The sequence below is a fragment of the Manis pentadactyla genome, chromosome 13 (genome assembly GCF_030020395.1).
Source record: "Manis pentadactyla isolate mManPen7 chromosome 13, mManPen7.hap1, whole genome shotgun sequence".
Classification (NCBI taxonomy): Eukaryota; Metazoa; Chordata; class Mammalia; order Pholidota; family Manidae; genus Manis; species Manis pentadactyla.
Window position 1 is genome coordinate 22,153,277 of NC_080031.1, and position 24,802 is coordinate 22,178,078.

General features: G+C 38.0%; 1 protein-coding gene across 1 annotated transcript; it reads left to right on the top strand.

The window, feature by feature from the left end:
- The first annotated feature begins 12,843 nt into the window (after positions 1-12,843).
- On the top strand, positions 12,844-22,993 carry LOC118923539 (olfactory receptor 4C11-like). The gene is made up of 2 exons (XM_036907486.2): positions 12,844-12,860; positions 21,901-22,993. Exons 1-2 carry the CDS (start codon positions 12,844-12,846, stop codon positions 22,814-22,816), a joined length of 933 nt encoding a protein of 310 aa, XP_036763381.2. The 3' UTR covers positions 22,817-22,993.
- The last annotated feature ends 1,809 nt before the right edge of the window (positions 22,994-24,802 follow it).

A 24,802-nucleotide genomic window follows, 5' to 3' on the forward strand; every position in this document is an offset into this window, starting at 1 on the left:
AACATATTTCAAGCAAACAACAGTGAGAAGAAAGCAGGGGTTGCAGTACTAATATCAGACAAAATAGACTTCAAAACAAAGAAAGTAACAAGAGATAAAGAAGGACACTACATAATGATAAAGGGCTCAGTCAAACAAGAGGATATAACCATTCTAAATATATATGCACCCAACACAGGAGGACCAGCATATGTGAAACAAATACTAACAGAACTAAAGGGGGATATAGACTGCAATGCATTCATTCTAGGAGACTTCAACACACCACTCACCCCAAAGGATAGATCCACTGGGCAGAAAATAAGTAAGGACACGGAAGCACTGAACAACACAGTAGAGCAGATGGACCTAATGGACATCTATAGAACTCTACATCCATAAGCAACAGGATATACATTCTTCTCAAGTGCACATGGAACATTCTCCAGAATAGACCACATACTAGGCCACAAAAAGAGCCTCAGAAAATTCCAAAAGATTGAAATCCTACCAACCAACTTTTCAGACCACAAAGGCATAAAACTAGAAATTAACTTTACAAAGAAAGCAAAGAGGCTCACAAACACATGGAGGCTTAACAACACGCTCCTAAATAATCAATGGATCAATGACCAAATCAAAATGGAGATCCAGCAATATATGGAAACAAATGACAACAACAACACTAAGCCCCAACTTCTGTGGGACACAGCAAAAGCAGTCTTAAGAGGAAAGTATATAGCAATCCAAGCATATTTAAAAAAGGAAGAGCAATCCCAAATGAATGGTCTAATGTCACAATTATCAAAATTGGAAAAAGAAGAACAGATGAGGCCTAAGGTCAGCAGAAGGAGGGACATAATAAAGATCAGAGAAGAAATAAATAAAATTGAGAAGAATAAAACAATAGCAAAAATCAATGAAACCAAGAGCTGGTTCTTCGAGAAAATAAACAAAATAGATAAGCCTCTAGCCAGACTTATTAAGAAGAAAAGAGAGTCAACACAAATCAACAGTATCAGAAACGAGAAAGGAAAAATCACAACAGATCCCGCAGAAATACAAAGAATTATTAGAGACTACTATGAAAACCTATATGCTAACAAGCTGGGAAACCTAGGAGAAATGGACAACTTCCTAGAAAAATACAACCTTCCAAGACTGACCCAAAAAGAAACAGAAAATCTAAACAGACCAATTACCAGCAACGAAATTGAAGCGGTAATCAAAAAACTACCAAAGAACAAAACCCCCGGGCCAGATGGATTTACCTCGGAATTTTATCAGACATACAGGGAAGACATAATACCCATTCTCCTTAAAGTTTTCCAAGAAATAGAAGAGGAGGGGATACTCCCAAACTCATTCTATGAAGCTAACATCACCCTAATACCAAAACCAGGCAAAGACACCACCAAAAAAGAAAACTATAGACCAATATCCCTGATGAACGTAGACGCAAAAATACTCAACAAAATTTTAGCAAACCGAATTCAAAAATACATCAAAACCATCGTACACCATGACCAAGTGGGATTCATCCCAGGGATGCAAGGATGGCACAACATTCGAAAGTCCATCAATATCATCCACCACATCAACAAAAAGAAAGACAAAAACCACATGATCATCTCCATAGATGCTGAAAAAGCATTTGACAAAGTTCAACATCCATTCATGATAAAAACTCTCAGCAAAATGGGAATAGAGGGCAAGTACCTCAACATAATAAAGGCCATCTATGAAAAACCCACAGCCAACATTATATTGAATAGCGAGAAGCTGAAAGCATTTCCGCTGAGATCGGGAACTAGACAGGGATGCCCACTCTCCCCACTGTTATTTAATATTGTACTAGAGGTCCTAGCCACGGCAATCAGACAAAACAAAAAAATACAAGGAATCCAGATTGGCATAGAAGAAGTCAAACTGTCACTATTTGCAGATGACATGATACTGTACATAAAAAACCCTAAAGACTCCACCCCAGAACTACTAGAACTGATATCGGAATACAGCAAAGTTGCAGGATACAAAATCAACACACAGAAATCTGTGGCTTTCCTATATACCAACAATGAACCAACAGAAAGAGAAATCAGGAAAACAACTCCATTCACAATTGCATCAAAAAAAATAAAATACCTAGGAATAAACCTAACCAAAGAAGTGAAAGACTTATATTCTGAAAACTACAAGTCACTCTTAAAAGAAATTAAAGAGGACACTAACAGATGGAAACGCATCCCATGCTCATGGCTAGGAAGAATTAATATCGTCAAAATGGCCATCCTGCCCAAAGCAATATACAGATTTGATGCAATCCCTATGAAACTACCAGCAACATTCTTCAATGAACTGGATCAAATAATTCAAAAATTCATATGGAACCACCAAAGACCCCGAATAGCCAAAGCAATCCTGAGAAAGAAGAATAAAGTAGGGGGGATCTCACTCCCCAACTTCAAGCTCTATTATAAAGCCATAGTAATCAAGACAATTTGGTACTGGCACAAGAACAGAGCCACAGACCAATGGAACAGACTAGAGAATCCAGACATTAACTCAGACATATATGGTCAATTAATATTTGATAAAGGAGCCATGGACATACAATGGCGAAATGACAGTCTCTTCAACAGATGGTGCTGGCAAAACTGGACAGCTACATGTAGGAGAATGAAACTGGACCATCGTCTAACCCCATATACAAAAGTAAACTCAAAATGGATCAAAGACCTGAATGTAAGTCATGAAACCATTAAACTCTTGGAAGAAAACATAGGCACAAACCTCTTAGACATAAACATGAGTGACCTCTTCTTGAACATATCTCCCCGGGCAAGGAAAACAACAGCAAAAATGAACAAGTGGGACTATATTAAGCTGAAAAGCTTCTGTACAGCAAAAGACACCATCAATAGAACAAAAAGAAACCCTACAGTATGGGAGAATATCTTTGAAAATGACACATCCGATAAAGGCTTGACGTCCAGAATATATAAAGAGCTCACACGCCTCAACAAACAAAAAACAAATAACCCAATTAAAAAATGGGCAAAGGAACTGAACAGACGGTTCTCCAAAAAAGAAATACAGATGGCCAACAGACACATGAAAAGATGCTCCACATCGCTAATTATCAGAGAAATGCAAATTAAAACTACAATGAGGTATCACCTCACACCAGTAAGGATGGCTGCCATCCAAAAGACAAACAACAACAAATGTTGGCGAGGCTGTGGAGAAAGGGGAACCCTCCTACACTGCTGGTGGGAATGTAAACTTGTTCAACCATTGTGGAAAGCAGTATGGAGGTACATCAAAATGCTCAAAACAGACTTACCATTTGACCCAGGAATTGCACTCCTAGGAATTTACCCTAAGAATGCAGCAATCAAGTATGAGAAAGATCAGTGCACCCCTATGTTTATCGCAGCACTATTTACAATAGCCAAGAATTGGAAGCAACCTAAATGTCCATCGATAGATGAATGGATAAAGAAGATGTGGTACATATACACAATGGAATACTACTCAGCCATAAGAAAAGGGCAAATCCAACCATTTGCAGCAACATGGATGGAGCTGGAGGGTATTTTGCTCAGTGAAACAAGCCAAGCAGAGAAAGAGAAATACCAAATGATTTCACTCATCTGTGGAATATAAGAACAAAGGAAAAACTGAAGGAACAAAACAGCAGCAGAATCACAGAACTCAAGAATGGACTAACAGGTACCAAAGGGAAAGGGACTGGGGAGGATGGGTGGGTAGGGAGGGATAAGGGGGGGAGAAGTAAGGGGGTATTAAGATTAGCATCCATAGCGGGGTGGGAGAAAGGGGAGGGCTGTACAACACAGAGAAGACAAGTAGTGATTCTACAACAGTTTGCTACGCTGATGGACAGTGACTGTAAAGGAGTATATAGGGGGGACCTGGTATAGGGGAGAGCCTAGTAAACAAAGTATTCGTAAGTATTCGTCATGTAAGTGTAGATTAATGATTAAAAAAAAAAAATGCAGTTCCTATGTGGTGACCTCTAATGAGTTCTACACAATAATATAAAGGACATATAAAAGTGTAGGCAAAGGGTCTGTTTGTGTTTATACAGAGGATCAAAGCCTAATTTGGCTACCCCGAAAATGAACTAAGAAACGATATGAAAGAGAACTTCCAACATCAGCACTCTCGGGAAGACTCATGCCAGAAGATGATCATCAAAAAACCCCAACAAAGATCCACGCACTGCTACAGCTGTAGATGCACTCATCCCACCAGCTCCTGGACTTGCCATGGGAATGAAGGAGATATCTAAGCTGGCCTGTGCATAGAGTAAAACAACAAATTTGACTGGATCTATACTGTTGGAACTCAACCAAGAATTAGGAGAAGTGCAAATTGTAGCGCTCCAAAATCTTACAACTACAGACTATTTACTGTTAAAAGAACATATGGGATGTGAACAGTGCCCAGGAATGGGTTGTTTTAATTTGTCTGATTTTTCTCAAACTATTCAAATTCAGTTAGATAATAACCATCATATCATTGATAAGTTTTCACAAATGCCTAGGGTGCCTAACTGGTTTTCTTGGTTTCACTGGAGATGGCTGGTAATTACAGGTATGCTTTGGTTATGTAACTATACTCCTATTATGTTAATGTGTGTGCGCAATTTAAGTAGTAGCTTAAAATATATACATGCTGAAGTTACTCTACAAGAAGATATGTCAAAGAAATAATCAATCTTCCCATGTTTTCTCCCGCCTGCTACTTCTATAGCTTTTCTTCTTCCTTCCTAATTACAACGAATTCTTAAATAGAATTCGTGCCTCATATCAAATTTACCGAGTATCATAACTCCTCCAAGTGGTAAAGATACCTCAAGACAAATGCTGGGCATAGAAGCCACAGGGCATAAATATGCAAAGAAATAAAAAGCTAACCATTTCAAACAATAAGGCTTCTCTCTCACTTACCAACTTAACATTTCCCTGTGTGGCCCCGGAAGATGACTGGTTAGCCAGAGACGGGTAAGATTCCTCAAGGGAGGAACAACCTAAGACAGGCACAGTCGCTGGGGGGTCATCAGGTGAGAAATTGGGGATCAACAGAGGTGAGGCTTAGAACCTCACCCCCCCTGTTCTGAGAGAAATCTTCTGCATATGTGGATGTTTTATTGCCCTTGTCTAGCTTGGATTAACACATAGTCTACAGGCACACACCTGATCATCTACATTTGCTCTCTTACAACACTAAACTATGTTTTCTACCTTTATGTTGTATCTACCTACCACCTCAGCATCTTATTAAAAATAATAAAGAGAGAAATGTGGTATCCACATATAAATCAAGTATAAAAATCAAATGTGTATTCATATTTGAACTGACTGTTTATAGTTCATAATGCATGAGCAAAACCAAAAGTTTCTGTGATGACTGCCCTTGTGCTGTTCACCATGTAACTTATTCACTATGTAAGAATTTGTTCTCCATGTAAGAACTTGTTCGTTATGCTTCAGAAGATTGGAGACTGACGAAAATTAGGCTTGGGGTGGATTAATGATTGTGCATTGAGCATTGACTCCCCTATACAGAATTTTATTGTTGTTAACAACCATTTGATCAATAAAAATGAGAGATGCCCTAACAACAACAACCAAGAAAAAGTACACACTTCCAATTGTAAAATAAATAAGCAACCGGGATGTAATGTATAGCATAAGGAATATAGTCAAAATATTGTAACAACTTGGTATGGTGATAGCTGGTACTTAGAATTATCATGTATATAAATGTTGAATCACTGTGTTGTACACCTGAAACTAATGTAATGTAAAACTGTGTGTCAACTACCCTTCAATAAAAAATAATTATCTAAAAAAAAAAAAAAAAAAAAAAGGATCATACACCATGACCAAGTGGGATTCATTCCAGGGACGCAAGGATGGTACAACATTCAAAAGTCCATTAATATCATCCACCACATCAACAAAAAGAAAGACAAAAACAACATGATCATCTCCATAGATGCTGAAAAAGCATTTGACAAAGTTCAACATCCATTCATGTTAAAAACTCTCAGCAGAATGGGAATAGAGGGCAAGTACCTCAACATAATAAAGGCCATCTATGATAAACCCACAGCCAACATTATATTGAACAGCGAGAAGCTGAAAGCATTTCCTCTGAGATCGGGAACTAGACAGGGATGTCCACTCTCTCCACTGTTATTTAACATAGTACTGGAGGTCCTAGCCATGGCAATCAGACAAAATAAAGAAATACAAGGAATCCAGATTGGTAAAGAAGAAGTTAAACTGTCACTATTTGCAGATGACATGATACTGTACATAAAAAACCCTAAAGACTCCACCCCAAAACTACTAGAACTGATATCGGAATACAGCAAAGTTGCAGGATACAAAATCAACACACAGAAATCTGTGGCTTTCCTATATACTAACAATGAACCAACAGAAAGAGAAATCAGGAAAACAACTCCATTCACAATTGCATCAAAAAAAATAAAATACCTAGGAATAAACCTAACCAAAGAAGTGAAAGACTTATACTCTGGAAACTACAAGTCACTCTTAAGAGAAATTAAAGGGGACACTAACAGATGGAAACTCATCCCATGCTCGTGGCTAGGAAGAATTAATATCGTCAAAATGGCCATCCTGCCCAAAGCAATATACAGATTTGATGCAATCCCTATGAAACTACCAGCAACATTCTTCAATGAACTGGAACAAATAATTCAAAAATTCATATGGAAACACCAAAGACCCCGAATAGCCAAAGCAATCCTGAGAAAGAAGAATAAAGTAGGGGGGATCTCACTCCCCAACTTTAAGCTCTACTATAAAGCCATAGTAATCAAGACAATTTGGTACTGGCACAAGAGCAGAGCCACAGACCAATGGAACAGACTAGATAATCCAGACATTAACCCAGACATATATGGTCAATTAATATTTGATAAAGGAGCCATGGACATACAATGGCGAAATGACAGTCTCTTCAACAGGTGGTGCTGGCAAAACTGGACAGCTACATGTAGGAGAATGAAACTGGACCATTGTCTAACCCCATATACAAAAGTAAACTCAAAATGGATCAAAGACCTGAATATAAGCCACAAAACCATTAAACTCTTGGAAGAAAACATAGGCAAAAACCTCTTAGACATAAACATGAGTGACCTCTTCTTGAACATATCTCCCCGGGCAAGGAAAACAACAGCAAAAATGAGTAAGTGGGACTATATTAAGCTGAAAAGCTTCTGTACAGCAAAAGACACCATCAATAGAACAAGAAGGATCCCTACAGTATGGGAGAATATATTTGAAAATGACACATCCGATAAAGGCTTGACGTCCAGAATATATAAGGAGCTCTCACGCCTCAACAAACAAAAAACAAATAACCCAATTAAAAAATGGGCAGAGGAACTGAACAGACAGTTCTCCAAAAAAGAAATACAGATGGCCAACAGACACATGAAAAGATGCTCCACATGGCTAATTATCAGGCAAATGCAAATTAAAACTACAATGAGGTATCACCTCACACCAGTAAGGATGGCTGCCATCCAAAAGACAAACAACAGCAAATGTTGGCGAGGCTGTGGAGAAAGGGGAACCCTCCTATACTGCTGGTGGGAATGTAAGTTAGTTCAACCATTGTGGAAAGCAGTATGGAGGTACATCAAAATGCTCAAAACAGACTTACCATTTGACCCAGGAATTCCACTCCTAGGAATTTACCCTAAGAACGCAGCAATCAAGTTTGAGAAAGACAGATGCACCCCTATGTTTATTGCAGCACTATTTACAATAGCCAAGAATTGGAAGCAACCTAAATGTCCATCAATAGATGAATGGATAAAGAAGATGTGGTACATATACACAATGGAATACTACTCAGCCATAAGAAAAGGGCAAATCCAATCATTTGCAGCAACATGGATGGAGCTGGAGGGTATTATGCTCAGTGAAACAAGCCAAGCAGAGAAAGAGAAATACCAAATGATTTCACTTATCTGTGGAATATAAGAACAAAGGAAAAACTGAAGGAGCAAAACAGCAGCAGAATCACAGAACTCAAGAATGGACTAACAGGTACCAAAGGGAAAGGGACTGGGGAGGATGGGTGGGTAGGGAGGGATAAGGGGGGGAGAAGTAGGGGGGTATTAAGATTAACATGCATGGGGGGGTAGGAGAAAAGGGAGGGCTGTACAACACAGAGAAGGCAAGTAGTGATTCTACAACATTTTGCTATGCTGATGGACAGTGACTGTAAAGGGGTTTATAGGGGAGACCTGGTATAGGGGAGAGCCCAGTAAACATAATATTCGTCATGTAAGTGTAGATTAGTGATAGCAAAAAAAAAAAAAAAAAAAAAAAAAAGGGCAGTTCCTGTGTGGTAACCTCCAACGAGTTCTACACAAGGGTATAAAGGGCATATAAAAGTGTATGCAAAGGGTTTGTTTGTGTTTATACAGAGGATCAAAGCCTAATTGGGCTACCCCGAAAATGAACTAAGATACGATATGAAAAAGAACTTCCAACATCTGCACTCTCTGGAAGACTCATGCCAGAAGATGATCATCAAAAAACCCCAACAAAGATCCACGCACTGCTACAGCTGTAGATGCACTCATCCCACCAGTTCCTGGACTTGCCATGGGAATGAGGAAGGAGATATCTAAGCTGGCCTGTGCATACAGTAAAACAACAAAATTGGACTGGATCTATACTGTTGGAACTCAACCAAGAATTTGGGGAAGTGCAAATTGTAGTGCTCCAAAGTCTTACAACTACAAACTATTTACTGTTAAAAGAACATATGGCATGTGAACAGTCCCCAGGAATGGGTTGTTTTAATCTGTCTGATTTCTCTCAGACTGTTCAAGTTCAGTTGGACAATATCCACCATATCATAGATAAGTTTTCACAAATGCCTAAGGTGCCTAACTGGTTTTCTTGGTTTCACTGGAGATGGCTGGTAATTACAGATATGCTTTGGTTATGTAACTATACTCCTATTATGTTAATGTGTGTGTGCAATTTAAGTAGTAGCTTAAAACCTATACATGCTGAAGTTACTCTACAAGAAGATATATCAAAGAAATAATCAATCTTCCCATGTTTTCTTCCGCCTGCTACTTCTATAGCTTTTCTTCTTCCTTCCTAATTACAACCCTTAAATAGAATTCGTGCCTCATATCAAATTTACTGAGTATCATAATTCTTCCAAGTGGTAAAGATACCTCAAGACAAATGCTGGGCATAGAAGCCACAGGGCATAAATATGCAAAGAAGTAAAAAAGCTAACTTTTTCAAACAATAAGGCTTCTCTCTCACTTACCAACTTCACATTTCCCTGTATGGCCCCGGAAGATGACTGGTTAGCCAGAGACGGGTAAGATTCCTCAAGGGAGGAACAACCTAAGACAGGCACAGTTGCAGGGGGGCCATCAGGTGAGAAATTGGGGATCAACTGAGGTGAGGCTTAGAACCTCACCCCCCCTGTTCTGAGAGAAATCTTCTGCATACGTGGATGTTTTATTGCCCTGGTCTAGCTTGGATTAACACATAGTCTACAGGCACACACCTGATCATCTACATTTGCTCTCTTACAACACTAAACTATGTTTTCTACCTTTATCTTGTATCTACCTACCACTTCAGCATTTTATTAAAAATAATAATAATAAAGAGAGAAATGTGGTATCCACATATAAATCAAGTATAAAAACCAAATGAGTATTCATATTTGAACTGACTGTTTATAGTTCATAATGCATGAACAAAACCGAAAGTTTCTGTGATGACTGCCCTTGTACTGCTCACTATGTAACTTATTCATTATGTAAGAATTTGTTCTACATGTAAAAACTTGTTTATTATGCCTCAGAAGATTGGAGACTGACAAAAATTAGGCTTGGGGTGGAATAATGATTGTGCATTGAGCATTGACTCCCCTATACAGAATTTTATTGTCGTTAACAACCATTTGATCAATAAATATGAGAGATGCCCTCACAAAAAAAAAAAAAAAAAAGTACAGACTTCCAATGGTAAAATAAATAAGTAACCGGGATGTAATGTATAGCATAAGGAATATAGTCAAGATATTGTAACAGCCTGGTAGGGTGATAGCTGGAACCTAGAATTATGTATATAAATGTTCTACCACTGTGTTGTACACTTGAAACTCATGTAATGTAATACTGTGTGTCAACTACCCTTCAATAAAAAATAATTATTAAAAAAAAAAAAAAAAAACATCACTGAAGAACACTCTTTACATATCTGGGAAATTTTATGAAATTAGCTCTACTACCTTCATTTATGTATGTGGATCCATAAACTTTCATTTTAACACACACACAAAAATTGAATAAATAAAAAAATGTATTGGTATTTAGTAGTAATCTTTACAATAATCAAAAGTGGTAAGCACTTGTATTACCCCCATTTTACTGAGGAAAGTATCCATAGATGTAGTGGAGGGCCAGTAAGCAGAACCAACCTGATTCCTCAAGCCATACTCTCAGCTCCTGTGACACACTGCCAGGCAACGATGATGGCAAGGGGAGCTCACCCTGCTACTTACAATTTACTGAGCTAGCGATTGTGCTGGAGACTATATATTCATATACAAATTAATTATATATTTGTTCATTACTTGTAACTGAATTCTAACTTTTCATAATCTGCTCATTTTTATGTAGCCATAGGTGATGACAATATGCTAACTATAATCTGTAATCCTGTGGTATGTAACTACTCTAAGAATATAAAAGCAATGGGTCATTTAACCGCTAAGGGGAAAGTGACAAATAGTGCACCATATTCCCAGATTTCCTTGGAGGCTTCAGAATCACTTTGTTTTTCTAATATCACCATCTTCTGCTGATCACCCTTTATATAGTGTGAATTAATTTTTATATTTTAGATTAAAAGATTATTTTAATGTCAGAAGGAATTCCTATTTACTAAATATACACTCATGCTCTATAAAGTACTAGCTGCTACTTAATGATAGTGTCTGCAAGGAGAACAATGTCTGGTGCATGATAAGTATTGAATGAATAAATGTAAGTATAAAGGAAGATGAAAAATTCATTAAAATATAGAGCAAACAGTGATACTGAAGAACAGGGTATTTTTTTATTTTTTGGTGCAGACTCTAAGGAGGATTCTAACGAGATTTCTTATGGGAACCATAATTTGTTTTAAGTCCTGCTTCAACTGTGAAATGAGAAAGATATTGAAACTGAGATTCTCAGTAATTAAGCAAATAGTATGCCTTGATATTCTCCCTGCTCTCAGATTTTTTCATCGTCTCTTGAATGTGGGCTGTTTATGTTATTTTTCTCTGTGAATTGGTTTGTTTTTTGTAACATTTCATTATGAAAAGCTACTTAAAAAAATATGTTGCTCCATCTCTAAAAAAATAATTCCAGAATAAATTCATTCATTCTTTCCACCCTTTATTTATTAATCAACAAATATATTTGAGCTCAAAGAAAGTATCAGGCACCTTGATAGTTTCTGATGCTTCAGTGGTACATAAAGAAATATGCAGATCTCACCATCACCGAGCTTATGATCCACTGAGAGAAATCCGAAAGGGAGATTGAAATTCCAGTAATATGTTATGAATGGTAAGACAGTGGAGGCCCAGGTGCTATCAAAGCAAGATTTAGGGACACACAAGAAAGACATAAGGAGTCAGGAAGGGTTCCAGGTTCCAGGGTGAAAATAAATAATGGGACCCAAACCACAAAGAACAGTCAGCGGAGCAAATAGGCACCAGATGGAGTGAGAACATTCCAGGAGAGAGACTGCGTGACAAAGCTCAGAAGGTGGAAATGACGATACAGGAAACCTAATCAATTCAACATAGCTGTGGGTGCTAATTCATCTATTCACTCAACAATTACTGGTTGAACACCTATTGTGTGTTGGTGACCATGCTGGGCACTGGGCTTATAAAGGGTAAATAGCAAGATATGAAGCAGGAGAGACAGAACAGGAAGATCAAGATAGTTCTCATAATTGTGTTATAGCTCAATGCTAAGTACCCTGAGGACAACATTGGAAGGTCTTTTAAACAAGTGAGTGGTGTAGGTTATTTGAGTTTTAGACAGTAACTTGTAGGTTATCAGAATGGGAAATGGGCTGAAGGGGCCAAGACTGGGAGATGGAGAGCAGTTAGGAGGTTACTGCAATGCTGTGGGTGTGAAAGGAGGGAGGCCTGGACTCTGGCGGTGCCCGTGGGGAGGCAGCTTTCGGTGGGCCCTGCTGCTCCCAGCCCTGGGCCCGTCACAGGCCAGCGCACCTGCGCTCCAGCCGCTGCGCCGGGCTGCTGAGAGCCGGAGCCCCGTGCTTCCCTGTCCACCCGCACTGGAGAAAGTTGGAGCTGCCACACCTCGGGGGTTATGACCATTACCGCAGAACCCACCGCCGACCAGTGAATGACTGGAATGGGGGTTCAAGCGTGCTGGTCCCTTTGCTTCAAGGCGGAACCAGGTCTAGTACCATGAGAGCCCAGAGCTTCCGTAGCTCCAGGCTGAAGCCTGACTCCAGGCTCCAGGCAGGACTGCATCCTTTCTTCTCCCTGCTGTCCTCTGCTTTCCTCAGCCCTACTCAGTACAAATCACTTTCATAAAAATCCCATCTCAGGATCTTCATCCAGGGAATCTAAACATGGAGGGAGAGCGAATGGATCAAGAAGTATTTAGGAGTTACAAACAAAAGAACTGGATTTAGGATGAAGATTTGAGAAAGAAGAGTGATGGATGAAAACTACATTCTGACCTAGATTCCTGGAAGATCCAGGAAACAGAGGATGAACCGTCCTCGTCAGTGAGAGAGCTTCTCCACCTCAGTCTGCATGACTGACTCGCGTTGTCTGAGGAAACTGCAATGGCCCACCTTGAGACAGTTGCCATGAGAGAAAGCTGATTCTCCGCGGGACACACCCCCACCGCCCCTCTCCTCCTAGACTTGGAACTAGTCTCAACTCCCACGAGGGCCCTAAGGTGACACACCAAGTGTGACCCTTGAGGTGCACTACATTCCAAATTACTACTCGAGTTTCCTAATTTACACAGAAAGAATTCTCTGGAGTATATATGGCAATGGATACTAAAGGTGTGGGATAATTAGAGAACAAATGTAAAATTCTATCATGAGAAATGTATCGGCACGGGCCCTCTATGGAGAGATTCCTCACTCAGTGTGGCAGCCGGGGAAGTCAAGAAAGGCTGTCAGTCAGTGTCGTTGGTGGCTAGAACACGAACCAGAAGGTGGCCACAGTGAGCAAGTTAGAAATGCCAGACTTGCCTTGGTTTGATACAGAGGAAGAGGTTCAAAGGCCTAGGGAGAGTGTAAACTTAGAATGGATTTATCCTTTAAGACATACTTAACCACACAGGGAGATCCAGATGGCATCCCTTTCATCATTACCACAAGAAATGAATGTGTAGTGGGAGGCCCAGTGTACTTGAAAAGTTCTATGATCAATGTTTTCTGTAGGCCGATCTCTGGTGGGATCTATGGTCACCAGACTGGGAAATCTAAATGCACTGAGAGTCATTTGATCCCCAGTAGCAGCAGCCAAGTGGTGCCACTCAACCCTCAAAGGCAAGGTGGGGCATGGCTACCATAAGGGGCAGTGGAGTGAAAACAGCCATCAGAATAATCAGCAGAAGTGGACTAACAGTGTTGCTAGTTTATCATGGTGCTCCTAGAAGAGAAATAGACAGGAAACCTATTCAAGTCTTACCAGTGATTAAGGTCAATGGAAAACCACAACAACCCAATCCAGGCAGAGCTACTAATGGCCCAGACCCTTCAGCAGTGAAGGTCTGTGTCGCCCCACGAGGTGAAGAACCATGACTAGTTTTGGAGCCTGCTGAGGGCACACTGAATACAAATGAGTAACAGAAAAAACATCTATAACCATGTGACCACTTAGAAATACAAAGACAATAATTGTTATTTGCCCTCCTTCTATTTATGTTTCTATATGTATATACATTAAGCTAATATCTTTGTTTTCTTTCCTCTATTATTACCCTATCATGTAATGTAAGAATCTTGACTTACCACCACAGTATTTTAGTATTTCCAATTTACTATCACCATATTTATGTTACAGGATATTAAGGAGAAGAGCAAACAACCCTAAAACTACACCTTCTCTTCTGGGTAGGGTTTGTGCATTTTTAGTTGTACACAGGGCAGTTGTATAATGTTAGCTCAAATTATGACCTCAGTAATGACTCTTTTGGGAGATTAAGTATACTTTAAGGAGATGTATCTAGATGCTAAGTTGAAGCAATGGACTTATGATAGCTTTTTTTTTAAGGTATCATTGATATACACTCTTATTGAAGGTTTCACAAGAAAAACAAAGTGGTTATTGCAATCACCTTATTATCAAGTCCCCCCCATACCCCATTGCAGTCACTGTCCATCAGCGTAGTAAGATGCCACAGAATCACTATTTGTCTTCTCTGATCTACACTGTCTTCCATGTGACCCCACACATACCATGTGGACCAATCATGACACCCCACAATCCCTTTCTCCCTCCCACCCCACCTGCCCTCCCCTCCCCCTCCCCTTTGGTAACCACTTTTGGAGTCTCTGAGTCTGCTGCTATTTTGTTTCTTCAGTTTTGTTTCATTGTTATACTCCACAAGTGAGGGAAATCATTTGGTATTTGTCTTTGTCTGCCTGACTTACTTCATTGAGTATAATACCCACTAGTTCCATCCATGTTGTCGCAAATGGTAGGATTTGTTTCTTTCTTATGGCTGAATAGTATTCCACTGTGTATATGTACCACCTCTTCTTTATCCATTCATCTACTGATGGACACTTAGGTTGTGGACACTCTTGGCTACTGTAAATAGCACTGCAATAAACATAGGGGTGCATAATGTCTTTTTAATACAGGGATCTTGTTTTTTTTCAGGTAAATTCCTAGGAGTGGAATATCCGGGTCAAATGGTATTTCTATTTGTAGTTTTTTGAGGAACCTCCATATTGCTTTCCACAATGGTTGAACAAGTTTACATTCCTAGCAGCAGGGTAGGAGGGTTCCCCTTTCTTTGCATCCTCGCCAGCATTTTTTGTTCCTAGTCTTTTCTACTTTGGCCATCCTAACTGGTGCGAGGTGATATCTCATTGTGGTTTTAAGTTGCATTTCCCTGATAAGTAGCGCTGTGGAGCATCTTTTCATGTGCCTGTTGGCCATCTGAGTTTCTTCTTTGGAGACGTGTCTGTTCATATCCTTTGCCCATTTTTAATAGGGTTATGTCTTTTTGGGTGTTGAGGGTATGACTTCTTTATATATTTTGAATGTTAACCCCTTGTCGGACACAAATATATTCTCCCATACTGTAGGATGCCATTTTGTTCTGCGGATGGTGTCCTTTGCTGTGCAGAAGCATGATGTAGTCCCATTTGTTCATTTTTAATTTTGTTTCCTTTGCCTGTGGAGGTGCATTCAGGAAAAAGTTGCTCATGTTTATATTGAAGAGATTTTTGCTTGTTTTCTTCTAAGTTGCTCTGTTTATATTCAAGAGATTTTTGCCTATGTTTTCTTCTAAGAGTATTATGGTTTCATGACTTACATTCAGATCTTTGATCCATTTTGAGTTTACTTTTGTGTATGGGGTTTGACAATAACCCAGTTTAATTCTCCTGCATTAGCTGTGCTGTTTTGCCAACAACAGCTGCTGAAAAGGCTGTCATTTTCCGATGTATGTACATGGCTCCTTTATTGTATATTAATTGACCATATATGCTTCAGTTTATATATGGGTTCTCTTATGATGGCTAATTTTATGTGTTCATTTCACTGGGCCACAGTGTGCACAAATATTTGCTTGCATTTGTTTGGGGTTGTGACTGTGAGGTTTGCCTAGATGGTATCAGCATCTGAGCTGGTGCACTGAAGGCAGATTGCCCTCACTAATGTAGGTGTCCTCATCCAATCAACTGAAGGCCTGAAAATTACAAAAGGCTGACTCCTCTGAGTAAGAGGGAATTCTCCTGCCTGGGAGCCTGAGGGCTGAAACACCAGCTCTTCCTGCCCCACGGTCTGCACACGGGCATGTGAACTCTTCTGGATTCTCCAGCAGCTTCCTGCCTGTGGACCTGAATCGGGACAGTGGATGCTATGGTTCACAGCGGTTCCTGGTCTTTCAAGTCAAAATGAGACATTGACTGTACAGATTTTGCACTTCTCAACTGAAATATGTACAAAAGTCAACCACTTATAATAAATCTATTCATATACATGTATAAATATTCACATACAGACATATTCTAAAATATATCCCATTATCATGGATTAGAAGAAATATTGTGTAGATGTCAATAATACCAAAAACAATAGAGATTCAATACCTAATACAGATTCAATTCTTACCTTATCAAAACTCCATGGTGGTTTTTGAAGATACAGAAGAATCTAAAAATTTGACATGGAATCTCAAGGGACCCTATAGACAAAAAAGTCTTGAGAACAACTAAGTAGAGGGGCCCATACTTCCTGATCTCAAAACTTACTGTAAAGCTACAGTTAAGAGAACAGTGTGATACTGGCATAAAGACAGGTATCTAGGTGAGTGTAATAGTTTAGAAAACCCAGAAATATACCATAATTTTTCTCCAGCCAGTTTCTACAGGGGTACCAAGAGTATCCAATGAGGAAAGGATAGATTTTCCAACAAATGGTGATGGGAAAACTTGATATTCTGATGCAAAAGAATGAAAGTAGACTCGTAACTTACAGTATGTACAAAATAACTCAAAATGAATCAAACACCTAAATATAAGAACTAAAATTATAAAACAGGAGGAAATACAGAGGAAAAGCTTCAGGACATTAGATGAAGCCATAACTTCTTGGATATGACACCAAAGACACAGGCTACAGAAGAAAAAAATAGATTGATTGGAGTACATTGAAATTAAAACCTTCTATGAATCAAAGACCACGATTAAGAGAGTGGAAAAAGCAACTCGTGTTGTAGGAAGAAACACTTGTAAATGTATATCTGATAAGGAGCCATTATCCAAAACATACAAGGAATTTCTATAAGTCAGTGACAACCTGAATAAAAAATAGGTAAAGAATATATATAAATGGACACAGAAAATATGAAAAGATGCCCAACATCATTACACACACTTGTGCCATGTTCATGAGAATGTAAAATGGGGCAGCCTGTTTGAAAGACAGTATGCCAATCCTCCAAAACTTGAAAATAAAATGACCATTAGATCCAGCAATTCTCTTCTGGATATATACCAAAAGAACTGAAAGCAGGGGCTTAAAAAGATACTTGCCCTTTCATGTTAATGGCAATTATTCACAACTGCCTAAGTGGGTTAGCAACCCTAGTGTCCTTCAACACATAAATGGATAAACAGGGTGTGTTCTGCATCCAATGGAATATCATTCAGTGTGGAAAGGAAGGAATTTCTGACATTCTGCAACACAGATAAACTTTGAGGGTGTATGAAATGTAACATGCCATTCACAGTGAAGTTGTAAAACTAATACAGACTTTCCATGAACTCCACACTTATTTCCTTTATTATCATCTTAGATTAATTAGTATGGCACATTTGTCAAAATAATATATCAGTCAATGTTAATTATTGTTTAATAAATTACTTTTAACTTAAATCTGTATTTAACCAGATTCCTAACAAATTAGTTTTCACTAATATTTTTTCTTCTCCAGAACTGGATTCTGGATACCACATCACATAAAGTTGTTGTGTTTTCTTTGGCACCTGTAGGCAGTGACAGATTCTCAGTTTCCTTCTGAGTGATGACCTTGGCAGTTTTGAGGAAAAATAGACAGACATTTTGTACAAAAGCCCTCAGTTAAGTTTGTCTGATATTTTCCTCAAGATCGGTTTTGTGGATTATTCGGAGAAAATTTATAGGGGCAAAGTGCTATTTCCACCACCTCATCTCAGTGGGAACATTATCTCAATGTGACTTATCACTGTCGCTGTTAAACTTGGTCACCTGGCTGAAGCAGCATGTGTCACATGTCCCTTTTGTGAAGTCACGCCCTCCCCCACACCACATGTGCCTTTTGGAAGGAAGTCACTGTGTACAGCGCACACTTAGATGTGGAGACTTTGAGGGCAGAATATCTACATAAGTCATTTAGAATTATTTTGCTTATTCCTCTCCAGTTATTCAAATGTATTTATCATTTAACTCACAAATACTTATTTTATACTTTGGGTTATGTATACATTTGTGCTATTCATTTTGATGCTCAATTTTTTTCCACCTTTGGGCACTGGGGCCTCTTTTACAGGCTCCTGTTTCCGTCTGGCATATCCTCATCATGGTGTGAGTACACGTGTGTGTGAGTATGTGTGTGGGTGTGTGTGTTAGCACTTCCTTGCTTTCTTGCATTACAATATGCTCCAGTTCCTCTTTTACATTCCCTGTCCCAAACCTAGAATCAGCCATTCCTTCAAGAAACCCTATTTCATTTTATTGGAGAAGGAATGAGACACCCAGTCCTGGGCACTAAGTGATCGTTAGTTTTTTCCAGTCAAAAGATATCATTACTGTCCCATATGAACACCTGCATAATTGCAAGGATAGGCCATCCTTTTTCCATGATGTAATAACCCATATTGGAGATTAAATTATTTATCACATCAATGTTTCTTAATTAGGAAGGGAAGAGACACTTTAGGGAATGACCTTCCCCAGACTCCAATATTTTGCATCATTCATGTTTAAATATTCCTCCAGGGAAAGCAAAAGTGAAGCATTTCCCTGTCAAACTCCTTTGTGACTGGATTCAAAATGTGGGGCTGAATCTGTGACTGTCTTAGCCTGCAATCTGGCATATGAGTGAGAATATAGTCTCTTTGGAAGAGCAAACAGCTCCTGGTTCCAGAGAAGCAGACATAGTTTTAGAAGCACTTTTTCTTTTTAAATCTATTTGGAGCAGAGGGTGTCCAAAGCACTTGGAAAAAAAAGAGGGCAACTGAACATCCTCATCTCTGCACAAGCTCTTACAAAGCTAGTAAGATTTAAATTAGGGATTAAGCTAGTTGTATTTTTTACTTGGAACATATGAGTCTGATCAATGCCACTGTAAGTATCTAGTACATGCAACACATTGGAGGAAGGATGGAATGTTTAGGACATTTCTAGGAATGCCTTACATCCTACAGTGAGATGATAGAAATAAAAGGTGTGCACAGCAGCTCCTGATGGAAATGGGAACTAATAGGTAAGGGCTATTGGAGTCGAGCAGACAAAAATCACATATTTGGGTGTTTCCTGGAAATATTCCATGTAGATGATGATTTTAGCATGGATATTAGGATTCAGACTTTCCTTTTTCTCAATGGATCTAAGTATAGAATACCATGGATTACTGTCTGATTTTATCTATGGACCTTTTCTTAATTCTTTCCTTCATTTAACAAATATTTCTTAACCACCTACTTTTACCTAGTTGCTGAAATTCATTACTTTATTGGCAAAAATTCCCATCCTTATGTCACTTCATTCTAAAATATGGGATCTTGGGTATATAATTCTAAAATATGTATATATTTGTATGTTTATTTATCTATACACATGTATATATATACATGCACATAATTCACATCATTCATATACTTTTATTTGTAGATATGTAAATCATGCAGACTATGTACATGTACCTATCTCCATATACCTCTATATGTCTCTGTATAGATATACAGATATAGATAAGGGATTTGCATATAATATTATTAATAGCTATAAACCAACAATGAATTGTCATTCATTTGTTGAAGAGCTTCAATAAGAGCACATTTGGAAACATCCACCAAAGCCAGCAAATGTGTGGTTAATCAAAGTGTGGTGTGATGTGATTGAAAGGCCTTGAGTTCCAGAAAATGACTCATCATATTAAACTTTTGGGTCTTATTATTGCATTTAAAAAAAATATTGCTGTCTTTCCTGTTTACACCAGAAGAACATCATGATGGGTCAGTGATATGCCAGTGTCAATAATAAACCATCTCTTAAGATAAAATTAAAAGCTGTGTTTTTAGTGCATCACTAATCATCATGATATCAAATACAAAAGGGCACATCCTAACAATTAGGCATTGCTCACATCTCTAACACAAAGACAGCAATTTTATCACACAAGAAGTACAAGTACATGCTTTTTTGGTATTCTTCTAAATACAATTCCTTTGTATAATTGTGTATTTAACTGTAATATATATTACCATGCTTTTAATTAAAACTTGCCATGCAAGGCACACATTCTGTTCCCTTATTTTTCATTTAAAAATATTTTTTAGAGACCATTTCACATATGTCTGATATGTATTCATCAATAACTTTATCAATGTTTGTTATCAATGAATTACCATGCCTGAATCATTCAGCTCCCTTCTGAAGGGTTTTGAGTTCTTTCCTGCTATAATGGAAAGAGTTGTAATAATTTTCTTTGTCCTTGTAGTGAGTTTATCTGTAGAAAATGGAATCACTGAATCAACATCTATGTGCTGTTATGATATTATATGTGTTGAAAATCACTCTGTAAGGAATTAAACCCACTTAAATTGCTACCGATGATGTGTGGGATTGACTGTTGCCCACAGTTTGTCAGCAATATATGTCAACAGTCTTTACTGTAAAGATTACTCTTTACAGTATAATGATAATCTAATTGGAAGTTTAATTTGAATATATTTAACTATGAATGAAATTAAACATCTTTCCACATGAGCATGCTATTTATAATTGGTTCTTTTGCCCATTATTCATTTTTTTTGTGTGTTTTTAAGATTGCAGTGTGAAATCCATTGATCCTTGAAAACTATGCTTTTATCTGGAATGTGAGTTGTAAGTATATTTTACCAGTTTGATACTAAAATTTGTTATGGACTATGCTACTGTTTGGAGAATATAAAGGTGCATAAACAAGGCATCCACTGTTTGGCACATAGTCAGAGATTAATAAATATTAATTCTCTTTTTATTTCTATCTTTTCTTACTTGAAATCAGAGTACATGATGCTCAAAATAAATATCACAAAAATTCTACTGAAAGTTATACTGATGATTTGGAGCTTTCTGAGCTCATTTCTCAACCCCTGGTGTTTAACAGTGAACCATAAATTTAAAAGATTGTTCTGATTTACAGCAAATTTTCTTCCTGTATTTCTCCTTTATTTTAGTCTCAATGACTCAATGCATTAATAAAGCATGTTGAAAGACTCAGAAAAACAATGAATAGGGAAAGGATTTGCCTTTTACAACATAGTATAGTAAAAAAGTACAATGTTGAATAGAGCTGAATTTAAGCCTAAATAACTAGAGAGGTAAGAGAGGTAAAATGAAAGGAAATAAACTTGGTCAAAGCAACACATTTAAGGAAGTCTCGTGACAGACTCGGCCAACCGGTTGGGTCTTCATTGTTAAAATTTGATGTGTACTGTATCTCTCTCCACCCACACCTCATCTCCCGTATGTGTGAATGTGTTTAGGTTTATTAAGAAAGACTATGAATTGCGTAGACAAACATTATTTATATATATATATTTTTGGAAGAGTATTCCATAACTGAACTTGATTCAAGGAATGTAAAAGCATATTGTGTAATATATACAATATACAATCAGGTAAACATATCAAATTGATTTTATGAATTCCATACTATTCAGATAAAAACAGTACACAGCAGGTAAGTAATTACCCATTGATAAGTGATCTAGCATTTTGACCTCCAGATATGTCTTCATATCATAAAATTTTTTTTTTTCCCTTGGCAGATTATTTTTAACCTTTGCTTTCTCCATCAACTAAAATGACACAACAAAATAGCAGCGTAACTGAATTCATACTCTTAGGACTGACACAGGATCCTATGAGGCAGAAAATGGTCTTTGTAATCTTCTTCGTATTCTATGTAGGAACAGTAGTGGGGAATTTGCTTATTATTGTGACCATCAAGTCCAGCCAAACACTTGGGAGCCCCATGTACTTCTTCCTGTTTTATTTGTCCTTTGCTGATTCCTGCTTTTCAACTTCCACAGCCCCTAGACTAATTGTGGATGCTCTCTCTGCAAAGAAAATCATATCTTATAATGAGTGCATGACTCAAGTCTTTGCACTACATTTATTTGGCTGCACGGAGATCTTTGTCCTCGTCCTCATGGCCGTTGATCGCTATGTGGCCATTTGCAAGCCCTTGCAGTACCCAACCATCATGAGACGGCAGGTCTGCATCATTCTGATTGTTCTTGCATGGATTGGGTCTTTTACACATTCTATGGCTCAGATTATCCTGGCCTTGAAGTTGCCTTTCTGTGGACCCAATCTGATTGATCATTATTGCTGTGATATGCAACCCTTGTTGAAGCTTGCATGCATGGACATTTATGTGATCAACCTACTGGTGGTGTCTAATAGTGGGGCCATATGCTCATTCAGTTTTGTGATTCTGATGATCTCATACATTGTCATCTTACATTCTCTGAGAAACCACAGTGCAGAAGGGAGGAAAAAAGCTCTCTCCACTTGCACTTCCCACATCACTGTAGTCATCTTATTCTTTGGTCCCTGTATATTCATCTATACACGTCCCCCAACCACTTTCCCCATGGACAAGATGGTGTCCGTATTTTACACTATTGGGACACCCTTCCTCAACCCCATCATCTACACACTGAGGAATGCAGAAGTGAAAAATGCCATGAGAAAGCTGTGGCATATCAAAACTACCTCTGAAAGCAAAAGATGAACTGCGGGCCTTGGTTGAGTACTTGCTGAGTCACGGTTTGACTGAATCTCTACAGATCAATATCATAGTGTGTATCCTGACTCCCCCATGCATTCAACTACAATGCACCTGACCTCCTTACTTTTTTCTGTGTTTCTGTCCTCAAACTAGTAGCTTTCCTAACATCCTCAGACTGACTCCCTCTTTTCCTGAGAGTTCAATACTGGCATTGCTGAATGTGAAATACACCTCACTATACAGTATACTCTCTAGTTTGATAGAAAGAAAGAAAAAAATATATATATATATAATCACAGCAGCTCAAGTATGTGAGGATTCATAAATAAAGTGTAGCTGGTTTGCTATGATTTATAATTCCCTCCAGAACATTTTTGAAATAAGGTGTCCTTCTTTCTCTTGAACACTTGCAAAGCAAAGGAACTCACTTTGTGTATCAAGAAGTTCGTTTCATTTTATCATTAATTTAGCCTTGAAATGTTCCATACTACTGTATCAAAGACTTTTTAATATAATGATATTCTATTATAGTTCTGATTGCTTTCTTTAGCTCTTAAGATAAATGAGACTTATGTATGGGATTTTTAAATGTAGTGTTACAAAGGCCTTGACATATTCAGCTACTTATATAATTGGTGTATAGGGACTACAACAATGAAATTCTGTAACTCTCAGAATTGAAAAGTAACAGAATGCACATTTTCAAGACTAAATAATAATTAAAAATACACCAGAATTACTGCATACCTTTTGAGATAAAAGTACTTAAAGGTACTTGAAAATAAACTGGTTTGATGAGAAAAAACGTGATGACATTATTCTACGTGAAGTTGGAATATGTGAGTGAAATGAAGGAAATGTGAGTGAAATGCAGAAAATGTGAGTGAAATGAAGGAAAGCACCATAGGCATCCGGGTAGTGATCACTGACACTTGTTTTCAGTCAGTGGACTTAGAGAGAACCCACTGTTTTAGCCCATTATTGTCACCTTCTTTCTCTACCTGTATATTCCTAATAAAGGTGTCATGTAGATTGACATGTTATAATTGCTAACATGTGACATGTGACAGAACAGATTAACAGCTGTACCTTGGCTGTGCATGCTAGAGGTTGTATCATGATCAGTTAACATTTGTTGATTTCAGTGTATTGAAGTACCACCCCCTTAGTAATTGTTATAAGGTTTCATTTCATTTCTAGGACTGTTGCAACTAATTAATTGAAAAACTTTAGCAATACCAATATTGTTTTGGCAAAGATTTTTTTATTACTCTACTCTAATTTCAAGAAAAAAATCACAATTTTTTTCCTTGTATGAGCTTAGTATTGTATTGCAATAAGGCTTCCTAGTCTCCATTTTTCTTACAAAGCAAAAATAGTTATCAGGCTCATAGTGTCCAACAATTAGCAGTACTTAAATGGAGTTTAATGATTTTTTAGTTCATTAATCAATTTACTCCTTACCTTATTACAGCTAACCCCAATTCCTGTTTAAGAGAGGACATAGTCTTTACTATATATATATAAGTGTTTTTACAAAACAAATTGCTTTAAAGATAACAGATAGAGAAGTAGGTTGGTAAACAACTTAAACTGGGTGTAACTCTAAATATCCAAAACCCTACTAGTCAATGAAAGAGACCCATATCAAGGGCATCTAAGTGATTTATTGGCATCAGAAAGTAATAGGCTGTGTATTAGTGGACAGCTGTGCTGATGCCCACTCAGGGTTGTGTCCCCACTTGAGAGCAGACTGAGAGGGGGTGTATCTCTGGAGACACAAAGGAGAGAGGCAAGAGGAAGACTCGTCATCTCAATAGAAAAAAATATGAAAGGTGAGAGATTACAGATCACCCAGTCTGTCTTTCTGAAGGTTTATGTGTGTATATCTTGCAGCTCATAAAAATATATGGTTCAGCATTTTCAATTCCAAATCATTGTGAAATAATTTTCCATAAGTTTCAGCAAAATGTTCATTCTTCAGGTAGG